The sequence below is a fragment of the Peromyscus eremicus genome, chromosome 12 (genome assembly GCF_949786415.1).
Source record: "Peromyscus eremicus chromosome 12, PerEre_H2_v1, whole genome shotgun sequence".
NCBI classification, from domain to species: domain Eukaryota; kingdom Metazoa; phylum Chordata; class Mammalia; order Rodentia; family Cricetidae; genus Peromyscus; species Peromyscus eremicus.
This window is the reverse complement of record NC_081428.1, coordinates 59,605,735-59,623,463: the sequence shown is the minus strand read 5'-3', so window position 1 is coordinate 59,623,463 and position 17,729 is coordinate 59,605,735. Positions and strand designations below refer to the sequence as shown.

Sequence of the window (17,729 nt, the reverse complement as noted above, 5' to 3'; positions counted from 1 at the left end):
TTTATTTATTTGTCACATCAACACAGTAGTAAAAGATGAATTTTTATATTCTTAATGAAAGGGAGACCTATGAGGGCATAAGTGCTGGAACCCACAAAAAACATAATGTGGCTGGGTCATTTAGCCTGTTTGTAGCTTCAGTGATTGCAAGCTCTTCTGTAAAATCATTCAGGTGGATTGCACGCCTTCCATCCCTCCCCTCCCCTCCTCTTCCCTCCCCTCCCCTCCCTCATCACTCGGGCACACTGAAAACCTGAGCGGGAATTTTTTTTTTTTTTTTGCCATGAAAATAACCAGAATCAAGGTTGCACTCAGACCTCCACAGCACAAGCAGACAGATGGGCCTGTATTTAGCAACAGTCAGAAAGAATTGCTGTTTTAATTACCCCTACAAATAACCATTACCGCATCAGACGGATAGGAAGCAGTAACTCCAGACAGTGGCTTGGCATGTACCCCTTCTCCTAGGAACGATTTCCCCCTCATTTCATAGGAGACTCTTTATGAAATGCGAGTGTCCCCTTTCAAAATTCCAGTCCCTTCTTTTCAAATTAGAGTTATAAATAAGTAAATACAATTTGCAAACCATTTGATTACATCCCTGTGCTTTCCCAAGATTCCCGAAGGAGGCACTTATACCAATTTTACTTCATTAAATATTTAAATAAAAACTCACTGAAGTGAATCATGGGACAAAGAGGCATTTATTAAGCACGGCTTGGGCACAGTGTGGCACTAGGCTTTAGACCCAGGGACAAGTAGAACACTGGCTCCCTGCAGACCAGCAGCAGGATAGTGAGGCAGAGTCCCAGAGGAAGGCAAAATTGGTTTCCAGGGAGGAAGACAATCCAGAAACCATCCATTTTAATGAGAATTCCTTATTCAGCAGCAACACATAGACAGAACTTCTTCTGGCACCAGAACTTAAACGGAACTAAGCGTCTGAACAGCAAAATTCATATCACAGGGTCCATGATTTGCTCAGTTCTGAACCACCAAAGAACCGTCTCTGAGTTCAGGTCCCCTCAAAAAAATTCTGGTACAAAAGAATTAATTTAAATTCACTTTGCTTAGGAAACTCATAATTTTCACGGGTAAACATTTGCTGAGTGTGGAACTATGCCAAGAGAATGTAGAAACACAGAAAATAGTAGACATAAATAGATCACCACACTGTAGGGCATCCATCCACACTGAATGGCAAAGGAGTGATCCCAACAGCCAGCTCAGAATTAGGAGCCCAGAGGAGAGAGAATTCTCCTGTGGCAGTGGGGATCCAGTAAGGAGCATATGGTACACTCAAGAAAGCTTAGCTGGGCCAGAGAGATGACTCAGTGGTTGAGAGCACTGGCTGCTCTTCCAGAAGACCTGGGTTCAATTCCCAGCACCCACTTAGCATGGGGCAGCAGTTACAATCACCTGTAACTCCAGTTCCAGAGGATCTAACGCCTTCTTCTGGCCTCTGTGGACACCAAGTACACATATGATACACTGACATACATCCAGACAAAACATGTACACACATACAAATAACGTAAACATTTAAAAAAATCTTTTAAAAGGAAAGTTTAGCTAAGAAAATATTTATTGAGGACTGGCAGAGTTTACCAAACTGATCACAGTGGTAAACCCAAGGACCAGTAGTTGTGGGAAATAGTTGCTATCCCTAGACCTAGGAAGGCAAGCAGTAAGTAAAACCAGTGAAGTACAACCCCTGAGGAAACAGTACTTCTGGGGCCTATCAGAATTGCATGTCAAGCCAGATATGGCAGAGCATGCCTTTAATCCCAGCACTCGGGAGGCAGAGGCAGCTGGATCCCTGAATTCAAGGCCAGCCTGGTCTACAGAATGAGTTCCAGGACAGCCAAGGCTACACAGAGAAACCCTGTCTTGAAAAACTAAAAAACAAATGAACAAAGAGAATTGCATGTCGCTTGGAGTGAAGATCCTTACCTGTAAACCCAACACCCCAAAGACTGAGGCTGGAGACTCATGAGTGTGAAGACAGCCTGGTCTGCATGGTAAAAGGCCATCTGAAAGTCAATAAATCCACAAGCAAAGGTAGGTGAATGGTGAGTGGAAGAAGAGGTGCTAGATCGGAGCGGATGCCGGACATCCAAGGCAGGAGACTTGGGTTCAGAGCTGGGGAAAAACACCTACTATTTCCTCCCATAGGCCAAACTCACCAGACACTGAAGACCATCAGAGCCCAGAAGCTGCCATCCTGATACACAGGCTAAGACAGAGACGACTCAAGAGTGGGCTTAAAGGGACAAAGACGACCAACCCAACACACAGTGTGGCGATGCGGCTGTGTATGGGCTTTAAGAGAATGGAAAGATTTACTGGCATGAAAAGGAAAACGGAAGCTATCTTAGGCAGAGGTAGCTTTTGTGAGTATAGAAAACTGGGCTTTTTTATCTATATAAAGAGAGGGGTAAGTATGTGCAGAATGCATTTCCTGAAGTAGAATCAGGCTGTGGCGTCAAGGGGTGTGGAGGAAGAGACATAGACCATGGTTTCTCCATCTTGACACAGCTGATAAGTCTTTGTTCCGAGGGCTAACCTGTGCTCTATAGGATGGTTATCAGCATCCCTGTCCTCTGCTAACCATTTGGTAACAGCAGCTCACAGCCAGTTGTGATAACCAGAACTGTGATCATAGGTCACCCAAAGGGACACAAAACTGCCCTCAGGAAGAACCACTAGGAAAGGAAAAGGACCATGATCAGAAAACTGTTTCACTTGACGTGAAATCTGAGTGCAGACATGAGAAGCTAAAGGCTTAGATCAGTGTGGAGCAGAAGGACCAGCAGGAAAAGGACAATGGTCCAGGTTTGATTACAGACAGGGAAGGATGTCAGGTTGACTTTTTAGTATGTCATGGGTAATAGGATGAATACATCTCCACTAGCACACTGGAATTGTCTGGGGCAATTGGCCTGAGGAAAGACTATGCATCCTCTGTGGACTTGGGATCTGGGATGCTAGACACAGGACTGAGATTTGAAGAGGGAGGTGGGACTAAGGTACAGATTTGAATCATCTATACAGAGACAGATAGAAAAACCTCTCTCCACATGAAGAAAGGATTAGAGTTCTTGCAGAGGGAAGGTGAAGAAGACTGAAGAGGGTGTTTCATTTTATTTTATTCTTTCTTTTCCTGGGGTGGGGGAGGGAGTGTTGTGCATATTTAGAAGATGAATAATGTGAGATAGGAATAGAAAGTCTGGGGGCAGGAAAAGCAGGCAGTTTTCTGAGGGATGGTAGTGGCTGAAGTCCAGCTCCTGCCCCACTTGCTGAGCCATATGCTGAGGGGCCATGTCTGCCTTGGGACCACCTTGTTTCTTGTAAGTAAAGGTACCATATAGGCCAGGGCATTTCTTCAGAAAGTCAAATCAACTGCAAAAGAAAAAAATCACGAAGAGCCACATCCATATCCTGCATCCCACTGTGGTAGTTAGTAACACACACACACACACACACACACACACACACACACACACACGTTTCAGGTCCTTAAGCAGATTCTGATTAGGTGACTATTCTCATTTATGAGGATCACTCTGCTTTTCCTAACTAGTTCTAGAAGGATCTCAAGAAATGGCTGCCCAAGGAGATATGAGGAGGGAAAGGCGATCCAGGACCACTCATGGTAGCTGTGTCTGCTGTCTTGAGGGTCCTGAGTCTCTGGAGAAAGATGATGGATCTCTTTGTGTCACCCTACCGAGAGGCATGCTGTGACAGGCAGAATTCTAAGGTCCTGCCACAGTTTGTGTCTGCTGTGGTATATGTTCAACTACATTGTCATCCATTTGAGTGTGGGGGCATCCGTGAATTTAATGGAGCATCACTCCTATGACTAAGTTTATGTGCCAGACGGGAATTTGCAAATGTGATGATGGTCCCCAACCAGTTGACTTGGAATTATCCAAAAGAAGGATCATTCCAGTTGGCCTGACTTCATCCTGTGAGCCTTTTAAAAAGGCAAGAAGAAATAGAAGATGCCCCTGTTAGACTGGAAAACAAAAGCAACAACCAGGCTGTGACTTCTGTGAGAAGAGCATGTCACTAAGATCTGAGGGGGGCTTCTGGAAATCAGTGGACTCTCTCGTTAATAGCTGGCAAGAAAACTGGCCTGAAACCACAAGAAATGGAATTCTGCCAATAGTCATTGGCCAGGAAGAGGGCTACAACCTCAAATTCAGATCGCAGTCACCTGAGTCTTGGATGGCAGCCTATACAGGCTCTTCGAGAACAGTTGCCTTTCCCCAGACTCCTGCACCTTAGGAACTGAGCTGAAAGTTTTAAACTGCAGTGTTTGCAAAAGAACATGAATGTGCCTTAACCGGAGTTAACACACACAGGGTGCATCGACTCCAAGGAGACGGATGAATGTACTCCACAGCCAAACCCCGGAAGTGGGCTAGACCGGAGCCAAGGTCTGGACTATGGTACAGCTATCGCCAGCTCCATCTCAGCCTCACTGTGACCCAAGCATCAGGTAGCACCATCTCTCTCCCATCTTCCTATGAAATAGTAAATGCAGGACCAGGAGAAAGTGAGCTGTGGGTGAACTGTGCAGGAGAGGGGACCTCTCTGAGCTCATGGCTAGTGTGGGTGGGGTGGTAGTTATGATATAGCTGTGATGGTAGTGGTATAGAGACCAGAGATCATTTCTGGCACAAGTAAAGCTTTAGTTCCTAAGATCAGTTAGTGATACCAGCTGGACAAACACTGGACTATCACTTTCCAGGACATCCTCTTGGAAGGAAGGAGAAGAAAGAAAATAGAGGCAGAAGGGAAAAAAGGGGAGCCTCATTAAGTCACTGAACATTAATGGAGCTTGTTTTGCATCCAGTCTTGTTCTAGGGCCCCAAAATCCAACATGAATAAAATAAAGCTAAAAGGTCCCACATATTCCTATAGCAGAATATCAAAAGTTAATCAAGTGAATTTTTAAAAACATGTAACATTTGGTGAGAGTAAAGTAAGGGAGAGCTTGAAAGGGATGCTATATTCCCCTTTAAATGGAGGAGTCAGAGATGCCCCCTTCTGAAGATACAAGCTTGAGAAGCTGAGGAGTTAGCTGTGTGGAGATCTGAGGAAGTTGCAGTTCCAGCAGAGGCAACGCAAGTGTATTTCCAAGGCAGGAGTGAGTCTGACCTTTCTGTGAGGCAGCGTGGCCAGGGTGGCCAGGGTGGCCAGGGGGAAGTGAACAGAGAACAGGGTAGGTCTGGGGAGTCTGAAGGCCTGTGCATCCCTCTGACTTTTACTCTGAGTCGGAGACACTTGAAGGGTCTCAGGAGAGGATTGACACGATCAGTCTTCAATGTCCAAAGGATAGTGCTGGAAGCCACAGAGAAGCAAGAACAGAAGCAGGGGATTGGACCAGGAAGCCACCGCCGTAGTACAGATGAGCGTGGCTTACCCAGATGAGGGTACTGGAGGTGGTGTGTTCAGGTGGTGGGTGATTTTTACAAACAGATCGAAGAGAATTTGCTCAGGTTAGATAGAAGCTATGAGAGAATAGCATTCAGGAGTAAAGCCACAACCTCGAGCCTGAACCACTAGAAGAGCTACACTTGCCATTGCTGGTGTGGAAAAGGCTGAAGGAGCTGGCTTGCAAAGAAATGTGGGGCTTGAGGTTTAGACAGGCTAAGCCGGGGAAGGGGAGGAGACATTAATGATGCACTCAAGAAGACAGCTGGAAGTTCTGATAAGGAATTTTTTTTTCTTTTTTTTTTTGGTTTTTCGAGACAGGGTTTCTCTGTGAAACTTTGCGCCTTTCCTGGAACTCGCTTTGGAGACCAGGCTAGCCTCGAACTCACTGAGATCCGCCTGGCTCTGCCTCCCGAGTGCTGGGATTAAAGGCATGCGCCACCACCGCCCAGCTCTGATAAGGAATTTAAGGAGAGGCTCAGGATGGAGACCTAAATTTGGCATCTAAAATGTGAGACTGGGGGCTGGGAGTAAGAAAGAGTGAGCACAGGTAGAGAAATCCAAGGATCAGCCTCCGATTAAAGCCACAGGACAAGGCTGAGAGAAAGCGGCCAGCAGAGAAGGAGATCGTGATCTGGATATGTCCTGGAAGCCCACGAGAGAAAGCACCTCAAGGATGAGAGAGTGAACGACAGGGTAAGATGATGCGGAGCCAAGGCTCAGAAATGATCTCAGTGTATCACGGGATGCAGCGCAGTGATGGAGACGAAACCCTAATTTGAGCGAATACAAAAGAGACTAAGAGAGAGAACAGCCTGGAAGGACTTTGCAATGCAGAGGGGCAAAGAAGCAGGGTGGGAATGGAGGGGGATAGAGTGGGAGAAACTAGACCATGTTTGCAGACTGATGAGGACAATCTGGCAGAGGAAGGAAAAACAAAATGGTGATGAGGAAGGTACAGTCAACACTCAGGTCCACGGGAAAGCAGGGGGGAAGGGTGTAACCTACTTGACTGGTTTACTTCAAAATACGTGGCACGTCCAAAAGTCCGTGTGAATCCTGGAATATTACGAACACCCGTGAACCCACCACCCACTCCAAGGCTAGACCAGCAACCCCATTTCCTGTCCTACACCCGCCTCTCAGAGGAAAACAACATCCCTGAATTGTGTGATCACTGGGCCCTTGCGGGGTTTTCTTCGCTGTGTTCTGTTTCATGGTATTGACTGACCCTGCCTCTCGACCTCACCTCCTAGACAGACAGACATCAGACTGCTCCGGACAGCATTGTGGGATTCCTCTCTTATATTTTCATCTGGCACACTCAACTTCAGGGTTTTGGTTTTTGGTGTTTTTTTTAAATCGTATTCCATCACCAGGTGGCTCCCACTTTGTCTGATAAGCCCCTTCTGCATGAAAATCATGGTTTGCTCCTGTCTGTATTATTCATGCTGAAGGAAGAGACCAGCACATCTTCACATATGCACATCCACACCAGACCTCCGTAGCCAAAGCCCAGGAGACATCAAACAGGCTTCTCCAGCTCCTTTCTTTTTCCTCCTAGAAAACATACCTGCCAATTCCTCCCTCTCCCCCCATCCCTCCCATGCTGCTAGTGGGGGGCCCATACCACAACTGAATGCCCCCTCCACCAAGGCCTTGGGTAGGCAGTAGATAGCCAGTGATTAATTTCTCTCATCCCTAGATCTTGCCTGTGGGTGAGTGGCTTCCCAGATCATCCAGGTGTGCAAGCACCTGCAGGATTTTGACAAATAACAGCAGGACAGGCCCTTTGCAAATGGATGGCAGCGGGCTGTGAGAAGCCCTCTGCATACATAAACCAAAACCCCACTTGCTCACTGAGGCTTGAAATTGCTTTAAGGAGAGACAACGGCTTTCATCTCACAACTACAGAAACCTTTGAAGGCCCTGGGTGAAGGAACTCATTGATTCTAGCTAATGCACACCACTGCGTAAACCGGCTAGAAGACTGGATGGTTGTGACCAGCCCCTTAGAAATGGATGTAGAGTAACAAAAGAGGTAGCAGACCACAGTGGGTCTTTGCTTGCCTCTAAAAGAAAAAAAAAAAAAAAAAAAAATCTTCAAAAGACTCGGACTTGGATTTGGGGCGACTGCCAGGGATCTAACCATACACAAGTTACCCCAAGCTTTGAGCCTGGTGTTACTCCCTACAGTAAAGGTACTCGGAGACTTCACTGCCTTTGTGTGTGTAAAAGCACCCAACACATATGATCACACTCTGTGGGGAGAATACATATTCCTTCTTGCTCTGTGTCCCCAAGCATTCTGGGCTAGCTCTTACACACCCTAGTTCCACCCCTTTCTTAGTATGATAGAGTTTAGGAGGGAGGAATCTGGAGCTAGCCTGGACCTACCTCTACTTAATCCTCGTCTTGGACAAGTTGCTTAATGCCCAAGTTGTCTCAACTGAGAATGTGGAGGTAAAGGTGGCCGAAAGGACGAGGTGAGTTAATGCCTGAATTGCATTCACAATATGCCCTGGCATGAACGAAACCTAAGGGCCCACTGCTTCCCATCTGCCCAGGGTTCCTAATTCCCGCCCCCATCCTATGGGTTCTCCACCACCACCACCACCACCACCCCACCCCAGGCCTTCAGCATTCTCCCTCCTGCAAACTCTGAGCGCTAGGGAGTCTATGACGTCACATAGTGTTCCTGCTCCCCGGTGGGCAGGCAGAGGGTTGCCCAGCGAGGCACTCCGCTAACAAAGCCCTGAGTGGTGCTTGCGTCCGTCCGTGGTGATCCCGCCCTTCCAAGTACGTCCTGCTGCTTTCCCACTGCCAAGGGTCCCAGTCACTCCCCACACCTCCCTCCTGAGACCAGGAGTCACCTGATGCCGGACAGCCCCTTTGGGAGCCAATCTGAGGTAGCCTCCCCGGAGGGGCAGTGGGGGGGGGAGAGCCCTGGCCTTGCCATGGCACGTGCGGAACCCATCCGGATTCCCAGCCCTTCCTTGCCCACAGAACAGGGAAAGGGCACGCAGAGATCTTTAAGTGGGGGTGTATTGCTTTCCTGCCAAATTGTGTTTTTTACCCAGAACTACTATTTTATTTTTTTAATACTGTGTGCTGTGGCTTGGAAACACAATGGAATCTGGGGAGCCCCACCCCACATGCTTTTCCATTTGTAATACGAGTGTAAGAACACGTTTGGAGAGACAGTTGTGGGGACTAAACAGGCGTGACTGACACACTATAAACTGGTACCACTTGTTCATTTTTACCAATATCTACTGAACTCTGAGTTGCAGGCATTAGGCTAGCACTAGAATTCTATAGTGAGCAAAATAATGACCAAGCCCGCCCTGGGGTTTGCAGTGTATGGAGAAAAAAATATGTTAATTGAAGAGTCACATAAATCTTGTCAACTTGGAGCTACGTGTCACTGAAAGGGTGTAATGGAACTGGTATGGAGGCCAGGAAAGAATTAAGCTGGGCTCTAAGGGAAAAAGTTAGCCTGTGTAAAGTAGGAAGTGCATTACAAGCCAGAGTAGCTGTGTGTCCCAAGCCCACCACTCCCTACTTCAAAGAAGAGCAAAGATGTACGGTGGCTTGGTCCTGAGTTCCAAGAACTGTTCATGGAAAACAACTCAGACCCCAGTGCGTGGAGCCTTTCATTCCTGTAACTGGACAACTTAACTTCTATAACTGAACCTTTAGACCACACCAATAAAACCAAATGAAATTCCAGAAACAAGCCCATAGGTGATACTTGATAAACCTATATTCTTTAGCACTTAGCAAGTATGTGTTGGCTCAGTGTTCTCCTCCGGGAGGCGTGAAGGTTTCGCTTAATCGGGCATTTATTGGGTTGTAAGAATTGGAGGTGAGCCCTGGAATGTATAATTGAAGGAAGCTTGCCCGAACCAAGAGCTCTAAGAATGGAAAGGAACTTTGCAAAGTGTTGGACTGATCGAATAGTCAGATGGAATAGACCATTCCCCTACTTTAAGAAATGAAGGTAAGTTGGTTGTGCTCCTCAAAGGCTGAGAAGTTGAGTCTGGATGACAAAGAACCTAAGATTCCAAAGCTTTGTGACCCAAGAGTGCACGGAACTCCTGAAAGTAAGTGACAGTAGAGGAGGATTTGCTCTGGACTTCTCCTGCTGTGTTGGACGTTTCAAAAAGGTAACACCACCTCCTCCCTTGCCATCCTGGCTTGAAGGCTGGGAGTTACTCCAGACTCTTCTCTTCTCCCCCTCCTCCCCCTCCTCCCTCACCTCTCCCTGAATCCTGTATATCCAATCTCCCAAAGGTCTGTTTCCTCCTGTTCCTCCCTACTTACTAGAGACTTGAAGCTCTTGTGCCCAAAGAACTGCCAGGCTCTCCTATCCGGGCTCTCTACCCAAAACCCCACTCTACTCTCTTTAACTCACTCATGAAGCTACTGGCCAGTGTATTTCAGGGTCCAACAAAGAGAAATAGCACCAAGTAATTTTAACAAAGAAGGCTCATCACAAAAATAAAAAATGTTAACACCAATGGGTTTGACGTGATGGAGGAATGGCTAAAAAGAGATAGGGAAGAATTGAAGTATGCAGGGGTCACAAATATAAGGAGCAGCCGTGAACTGGACCCCTCCAGGAAAAGACTAATCCAGAGTTTGTTGTAGAGGGTTGTGGCCACAGTTCCCTGGAGGTCAGAGAAACTTCGGAGATGCCACCCAGACAGAACTGACTCTCGAGGATGTCAAAGACCCAGTTTATGAGATGGTGACTCACTGGCTGCACTCTGCTACAGAGCTTCCCAAGAGGGTGCCAGCATGTGTTAGCTTTCCATCACCATAACAGAGTGCCTGAGGTAATTAACTGATAAAGAGACAAGACTTACTCTGGATCACAGTTCTGGTGGTTCCAATTCAAGATCAAGTGATCCCATTAATTTTGTCCTCTGGCGATAGCAACATGTCATAAAGTAAGGATGGAGAACTGTGGGAGACCAAGCCACTCATCTCCTGAGCCAGGAAGCAAAGAGAAATGGAAGAATTTAAGATCCCATTATCTGCTGGGGGCAAACTCACAATATGCTAAGAATCTACTATTAGACCCCACTTCTCAGAAGTTCAGGCTTCTTTCAGGAGCATCCCCTGGGGACCAGATCCTTTAACACACAGACTTAGTTACTTACCAAACCATAGTACAAACAGAAATGCCAGCTATGGGTACCACAGACATGCACTGTAGCAGTAAGACACTTGAGAGATGGTATGGAGCAGGAATAGTATGCTAGAGACCCTGTGGGTCCAGAGCTGGAGATGCTGGAGACACTCAGATTGTTTCTGGAGTTCAGCAAGAACACACTTGAACCTTCAAGAAAAATGGCTGCCTCCGCCCATGTCCCTCCAGTGCTCTGTACAGACAAAGCTTACCATGATGATAGCTGGTAGAGGGATAACATTAGAAGGACCTCCTTCCATTTTTGCTGAGGTAGTGAAGGATGGCTCTGGAGTTGAGAGGCCATGATTTGATGGTCGGTGTATCAGCAAAATCTGACTGTGTGACCCCAGCCCATAAATCATCTCCAGACTCTATTGCCTTTGAGGTACAAAGCCTCAGAAGGGCGTTTGTATTCAGACCTTGAGCTGTTAACAGACCCAGCCTTAGACCCAACCAGTCCCCTTTCATCCACACTAGCACCATGACTACAGTTACTGAACTCACTGGCTTCTAAAACCTCCAAGCTGCTTAAGTCTTCCTGGCCTGATGAATTCCCTCTTCTCTCTCAACAGTAAACATGTTTACTGAATAATTGCCGTCTACTCGGGACTGTTCTGGTAGATGAGAACAGAGCAATAAACATACAGGCCTCCCTAAATCTCAGTTCAAATATCAGCACCAGTCTTTGGAAACTATCTTCTAATCTGTCCCCACTCCTTCGTTCTATCTAGTACAGGCTCCTTGACATTTACCATATTCTTATCTTTTTATTCCTCTCTCATATATTACATCCTGACTGCAGTTTCCTCTCCCTCCTCTCCACCTAGCCCCTTCCCCCACCTCCCCCCTCCCCCAGATCCACCCTCTTCTGCCTCCCTTCAGAAAAGAGCAGCCCTCCCAGGGACATCAACCAAACATAGCATACGAAGCTACAATAATACCAGGCACATACCATCACATCAAGGCTGGATGAGGCAACCCTGAAGGACGAAAAGGGCCCCATAAGCAGGCAAAAGAGTCAGAGACATTCCCACTTCCACTACTGGGAATCCCACAAGAACTCCAAGTTACTCAGCCAGAACACATATGCAGAGGACCTAGGTCAGACCCGTACAGGCTCCCTGATCTCTGTGAGCCCCCAGGAGTCCTGGTCAGTTGATGTTATAAACCTCATCCCCTGGTGTCCCTGGCCCCTCTGGTTCCTCTGATTCCCTCCTTTCCCTCCTCTGCAGGACTCCCTGAGCTCAGCCTAATATTTGGCTGAAGGACCCTGCATCAGCTCCCATAAGTTGCTGGATATCATACTCTGTTTTAATCACTGATCTTCCTTTCCATTCCTTCATGAATTCAGTGTGTATGACCTATTTATTTCTATTTATTTTACCTATTTATTTATTTTACCTATTTATTTTATTCCAGTGTTTAGTCTAATTCCAAGAAAACACACGAAGTTTGATTGGGTTGATGGCTTTCCCAGGATCCAGTAATTAAAGCTATGCCCAGGTCTAGAGTCCTGTTCCAGCAGCCAAGAGAGCTCCTTCAGTAGAGCACCAGCCATTTGGAGTGTTATGCTACACCTTGCTATGAGAGACAGTAGCTGTGTGTGTGTGTGTGTGTGTGTGTGTGTGTGTGTGATGTTAGAAAAGAACAGTGCAATGTTATAAATATAGAGAATGGTAATGGAAACAGGAGAGGAACGTAGTCCTGATCTTGTATTATAAACTATTGTGCATTCACTGGAGCTTTTGTTCCTATACTTCACGTCTCTGAGTCAAAATTGCTACAATTATACCAGAAGTAGGGAGAATACATAAAGGGGGAATGGTGTGAAGTATTTTTATAGTTCACTCATAAAAAAATAAAAAATACTTCCATCATATACCTAGATAAAAATACTTCCATTGTATACTTATATAAAAATACTTCCATCATATACTTAGAAAAGGCAAGGCTTGTACCAAATAGGTACACCAGATCCCCAAATCGGGAAGTCACATTAGACAACTTCAGGAAGCATGTGGCAGTCTATGGACAAGTTATATTCGCCTGGCATTTGGGGGCCACGGCGTGAACATGGAGGAACTTTCTGAAATATAAGCGTGACTAAGGTAGGCTAGATGGAAAGAAGTACTTGTCCAGCTGTTAAATAATGTGGAACTTATGGTTTCTAGCAGGTGGTACTACCATGATAGAGATGCAAGTTTGGGAACTTGAGAAAAAAGAGAAAAGGAAAAAAAAAAACTACCCCAAAAAAGGATAAGGTCAAGTGAGCTTCTCCTAGCAATATTGCTGCTGGCATCCAAACGCTGCATCGGCTTGACCATGGATTTGGCCCAGGGTAAAAGATCCAGGCTTCAATAATATAAAGTTGGAGAAATAAACAAAGCTAATATAAATAAGATAAATTGTGGAGCGTTTAAAAACAATTTTTTTGGGGGGATGGGGCCTCACTATAGCCCTGGCTGGCCTCAAACTCCTGGGCAATCCTCCTCCTCTCTCTGCCTCCTGAGTGATGGGATTACAGGCATGTTCCACCACAGCAGGCTTTAATTTGTAGAGATCTTGAAAGTCACATGGGGAATCATTTTGATTAGAAAAGAAATGAAGATCCACTGAAGGTTTTTTGAGTGGTGCTTTGGGTGGTTAAGAACATTGATCTGAGGAACTAAGGAAATGCCTTAGTTTCCTGGTGTGGAGAATTCTTAATACTAGAGCTTCCCTACCCACTGGTTCCTGTGAGGACTAGTGCGATGGAGAGCGTGTGATGGCTGCCTTATGCCTGCCCTATTCTGAGCGTCCCTTCATGTATAGAAACAGTCAGAAAGTGCTTTAAAAGACAATGACAAAAAAAAATCTGGGCATAAAATTAGGACCTACTCTGATGGATGAGATATGTTCTACCCTGGTGGCTAAGAATGAACTTTACATGATTATGCAAATGAAATTATCCAGGATACCTTAATTATTTGTGAGAACCGGAAAACATAATATTTATTTCAATTGGGGGCTGTCCTGGAGAAAAATTCTTGACGTTTAATTGCCCCCTTCAAGGAGAGATAGTATGGTACAGTGTGGACATGGGTATCTCAGCACAACACAGCCTGTTGCCCGTGTGCACCATTTACCCCTTCATCCATCCGTCCTGAGGACACCGAACTGTACTCGAATGTAAGCTTCTTGGTGGTGGTTTGAAATGACACTTGTTTTTATCCTCCTAATTGGAAAAAGTTATACACACTGGATTGAAATGGGGACTGAAAGAAAAAGATGACCCTAACATGGTTATGATGTGTGACAGCCGGGCAATTGAGGGGGTAAGAGAAGTCAGTTAGGGATGCTTTGATGCAGTAAGAGAATGCGACCACAGATAACTGATATATGGATAATTTACAATTTTTTGGTAATTGTCAGCATAGAGTCCAAGTTAGTCACAAACGGTCATTTTTCTCTCAGGTAGTATATGGTAAAATTGAGTTCAAGTCTCAAGTGAAAACAAAACATTAAAAAACTGTTAAATTGGTTTTAGTGTGTGTATGTATGTGTTTGTGTGTGTGTACACATACAAGTGTGTTACATGTATGTGAGTTTGTGTGTGTGTGTACCAGCTCTCATACCATGGTGTGCATGTGGAGGTAGGTCAGAAGACAGCTTTGTGAAGTCCATTTTTTCCTTCCATCTCTCTATGGGTTCTGAGGATCAAACTCGGGTTGAAGGCTTGTGTGCCAAGCCCTTTACCTAACTGTCTTGTCAGCCCCCATTGAAAATGTGTTCTAAAAGTCTCAGAAAGATATCTGGGAGCTTAAGCTGTTTTCCTGCCTGGTGACATTTGCCAACTCAGGCTCTGAACTGAGTGTTCTGCATAGTCCTTGCAGGGAATCTTTTCTCCAAGAGAAAGCAAGCCGAACAGGTTTTAGATTTACAAAATGTTTTTGGCTTACAAAATGGCGTGCATGTGTGTGTGTGTGTGTGTGTGTGTGTGTGTGTGTGTGTGTGTGTCCCCCTGAAGGTCAGAAGAGGGCATCAGCTTCCCTGGAGTCAGAATTACAGGCGGTTGTGAGCTGCTCAATGTGGGTGCTCACAGGAAGTGAACCAGAGTCCAAGAGCAGTATGCACTCTTAACCACTGAGCTATCTTTCCATCCTCTAGTAGAGTCATTTTAGGTTGAAGGAAAATGATCCCAGAGAGTAATACTGGCCATCAGGAAAGAAGAACACCGGGTAATTACATGGGGGAAAAATAGCTTAATACTGACGGTCTAAGAAGTGATCATGTCATCTGTCAACAGTGATAAAACTATATGTAGAAATAAATGATAACAATAGTACAAGGGGGGGAAGAATATTGAGTTAAATTATAAGTACTTTCACCATCCAAGAATAAATTAAGAGTAAACTTAATAAATTTAGGATGCATATCATAATCCTTAGGGCAACCTGAGGAGGAATAAGTAATGTATATCTCAAAATCTAATAAATGAGAAAAATTAAATCACTAAAAAAATTGATCAATTCCAAAACTCAAAAATAGATAATATGAATGTAAAAAAGCAATATGTTGAAAAGTATAGAAATAATTCAATTGAGAAATCTTCAGTATTTTTTAAGAGTTTATACTTTGAAAAGCTAAGTTTTGGAATACATGCATCATGAAAAAAATTAACAAAATAAAACTGACAAGCCAAGTTGACTTTAAGACAAGTATTAAAACTATATATAGCCGGGCGGTGGTGGCGCACGCCTTTAATCCCAGCACTCGGGAGGCAGAGGCAGGCGATCTCTGTGAGTTCGAGGCCAGCCTGGGCTACCAAGTGAGTTCCAGGAAAGGCGCAAAGCTACACAGAGAAACCCTGTCTCGAAAAACCAAAAAAAAAAAAAAAACTATATATAATATTATATATAACTATATATAAAAAAAACTATAATATAATGATGAGCTCATTTAATAGGAAGATTTTTAAATCTAAACATATATATGTGTCTACATTTATATATATATATAATACATATGTGTGCTCTATAACAGCTTGAAAATTCAGTAAAAATGTGCATAACTAAAAGAATAGACAAAGGTTATCATGTAGACACTTTCCCCCACATTTTTCCTTTTTTAATTCTTTTTTTTTCCTTGAGATATAATTTTGTGACATAATCCGAACTTGCAGTCTTCCTGACCTTCTCTCCCAAGTGTTGGCGTCACAGGTGTGTCCCACTCTGCCTAGTTTAGATGGCGATCTTACTTCTTCCTTGGTTATTCATAGAGTGGCAAACAGGAAAGGAAATATGATATCAAAGATTTGAACTACCTAACTAACCCTCCGGATATGTTCAGAACATGACACTCAGCAACTACACACTCAACTTCCTTTTCAAGTGCACATGCAATATCTACAAGAACAATCTAAAGGAGAAACATGGATGCGGGGGATAGACCCTGAGAAAATGTTTCTTTAAAGTGATGAGTCACATGAGTGCCGGGAGGTGGTGGCGCACGCCTTTAGTCCCAGCACTCGGGAGGCAGAGCCAGGCGGATCTCTGTGAGTTCGAGGCCACACTGGTCTACAGAGTGAGATCCAGGACAGGCACCAAAACTACACAGAGAAACTCTGTCTCAAAAAAACAAAAAAAAATAATAATAATAATAATAAAAATAAAAAAGTCACATGAGCAACATAAAGCGCACTTAGAAACTAAACGCAGTATGGACAAACAAGTTGGCATAACCATTTCCAATGGAACGAAGTGTTTCTTGAGGGACCTTTGCAACAGAGAATTGTGGAAGAAAATATGTCACCAGAAGAACCATTAGATTTAGAAACGAGAAAGACTGCTCACTTATATCTGTGAAATTAGTGGCAAGGCAGTCATCGGATGGAAGATTTTCCAGAAGAAGCTAAGGAGACACTCTGCAGAGGGAGGGGACTCAATCTGGGGGCAGCCTGAGAAGTCCGACAGGGAAGAAAATGAGATCATTCGAGGCGTAATGAGATCAAAAAACAATTTTTAAAAAGGAGTGCAGATTGTGACTGACTTAATGGAAGCTGTGCTGTGGAGGTGACATGGATGGCATTTTCCGGAGACTGCAAAGCAATAAATGTCACAGTCTTGTTCACTGGGCCTTGTGCAGGGTAAGAACTGAGTTTCTGAATGCTGGAGGAGGGGACCAGAGACCTGGAGACACACTGAGGGTGGCCAAAGGGTGGGGGTGGAAGTTCATTCCGACACATCGAAGGTAGGAAGTGACCCTGTCTTCTGCGTAGTGATGACAGTCATAGGGTGGGGAGCAGGCTAGGGATGAGTTAAGAAACTGGGTTAGTGTCGCTGGGGAGCAGATACTAGGCAGAGGCGCTTAGTAGGCTAGCTACCTTGTAGGTGTGATGTAAAGTGGGGATCATTGCAATGGATGTGTTATTGTAAAGCTTAGGTTTTACGAAATGAACATGGAGCAAGGCTTCAAGAACCACCTGGATCAAATGTGACTACCAGCTGTATGAAGCCTGACTTGACACAAGCCTAAGCACTAGAGTAAATGTGGAGAGTCAGCATACCCCACTTAATGTGGTAACTGAGCTAATACCACAGGGGCCTCTCTATAGAGGCGCACTCAGCTTGCACAATCTTAGAATCACATGACCATCTCAAAATTGCTTTGTTTTTGGTATTCTTCTTCTTTTGTTTTGGTTTGTTTGTTTTTTGAGACAGGGTTTCTCTGTGTAGCCCTAGCTGTCCTGGAACTCACTCCGCAGACTAGGCTGGCCTTGAACTCACAGAGATCCACCTGCCTCTGCCTCCTGAGAGCTGGAATTAAAGGCGTGCACTGCCCGGCTGGTGTTCTTATAAATCTAACAGGTGATCGGAAACATTAAAAGATCCCATCGTCCTATCAACTTGGCAAACCACTTCAGTCTATGTTAACTAATTAGAAGTTGCACTGCCTTGTGCCAAGTGCTGCCCCGTGTCTGCCCTGGGTCACTTCACTTTTTCACTCCGTTCAGACAGTACTAGGTGCCGTTGGTCGATGTGATCACCTGGAAACTATTTCACTGTCAACTTGTCTCCTCATTTCTTCCTGGCTTCTGATCAATATTTTAGTT

General features: G+C 45.0%; 1 protein-coding gene and 1 long non-coding RNA gene across 4 annotated transcripts in view; one reads left to right on the top strand and one right to left on the bottom strand.

Annotated features, from left to right (window-relative positions):
• Positions 1-685: 685 nt before the first annotated feature.
• On the bottom strand, positions 686-7,013 carry LOC131922639 (uncharacterized). The gene is made up of 2 exons (XR_009382351.1): positions 6,692-7,013; positions 686-3,402 (listed from the first exon to the last, which is right to left on the bottom strand). It is a non-coding gene; the product is annotated as an uncharacterized LOC131922639 (long non-coding RNA).
• Positions 7,014-8,139: 1,126 nt separating this feature from the next.
• LOC131922326 (ropporin-1) overlaps positions 8,140-17,729 on the top strand; it is a 27,503-nt gene continuing 17,913 nt past the window's right edge. The window contains exons 1-2 of one of the 3 annotated variants that reach the window (XM_059277099.1): positions 8,241-8,351; positions 9,470-9,611. In XM_059277099.1, coding sequence (XP_059133082.1) covers positions 9,489-9,611 — 123 coding nt within the window. In that variant the 5' untranslated portion in view covers positions 8,241-8,351; positions 9,470-9,488. Of the gene's footprint in view, positions 8,352-9,469; positions 9,612-17,729 lie in introns of all 3 variants that reach the window. The other 2 variants (XM_059277102.1, XM_059277101.1) reach the window with 2 other exon arrangements.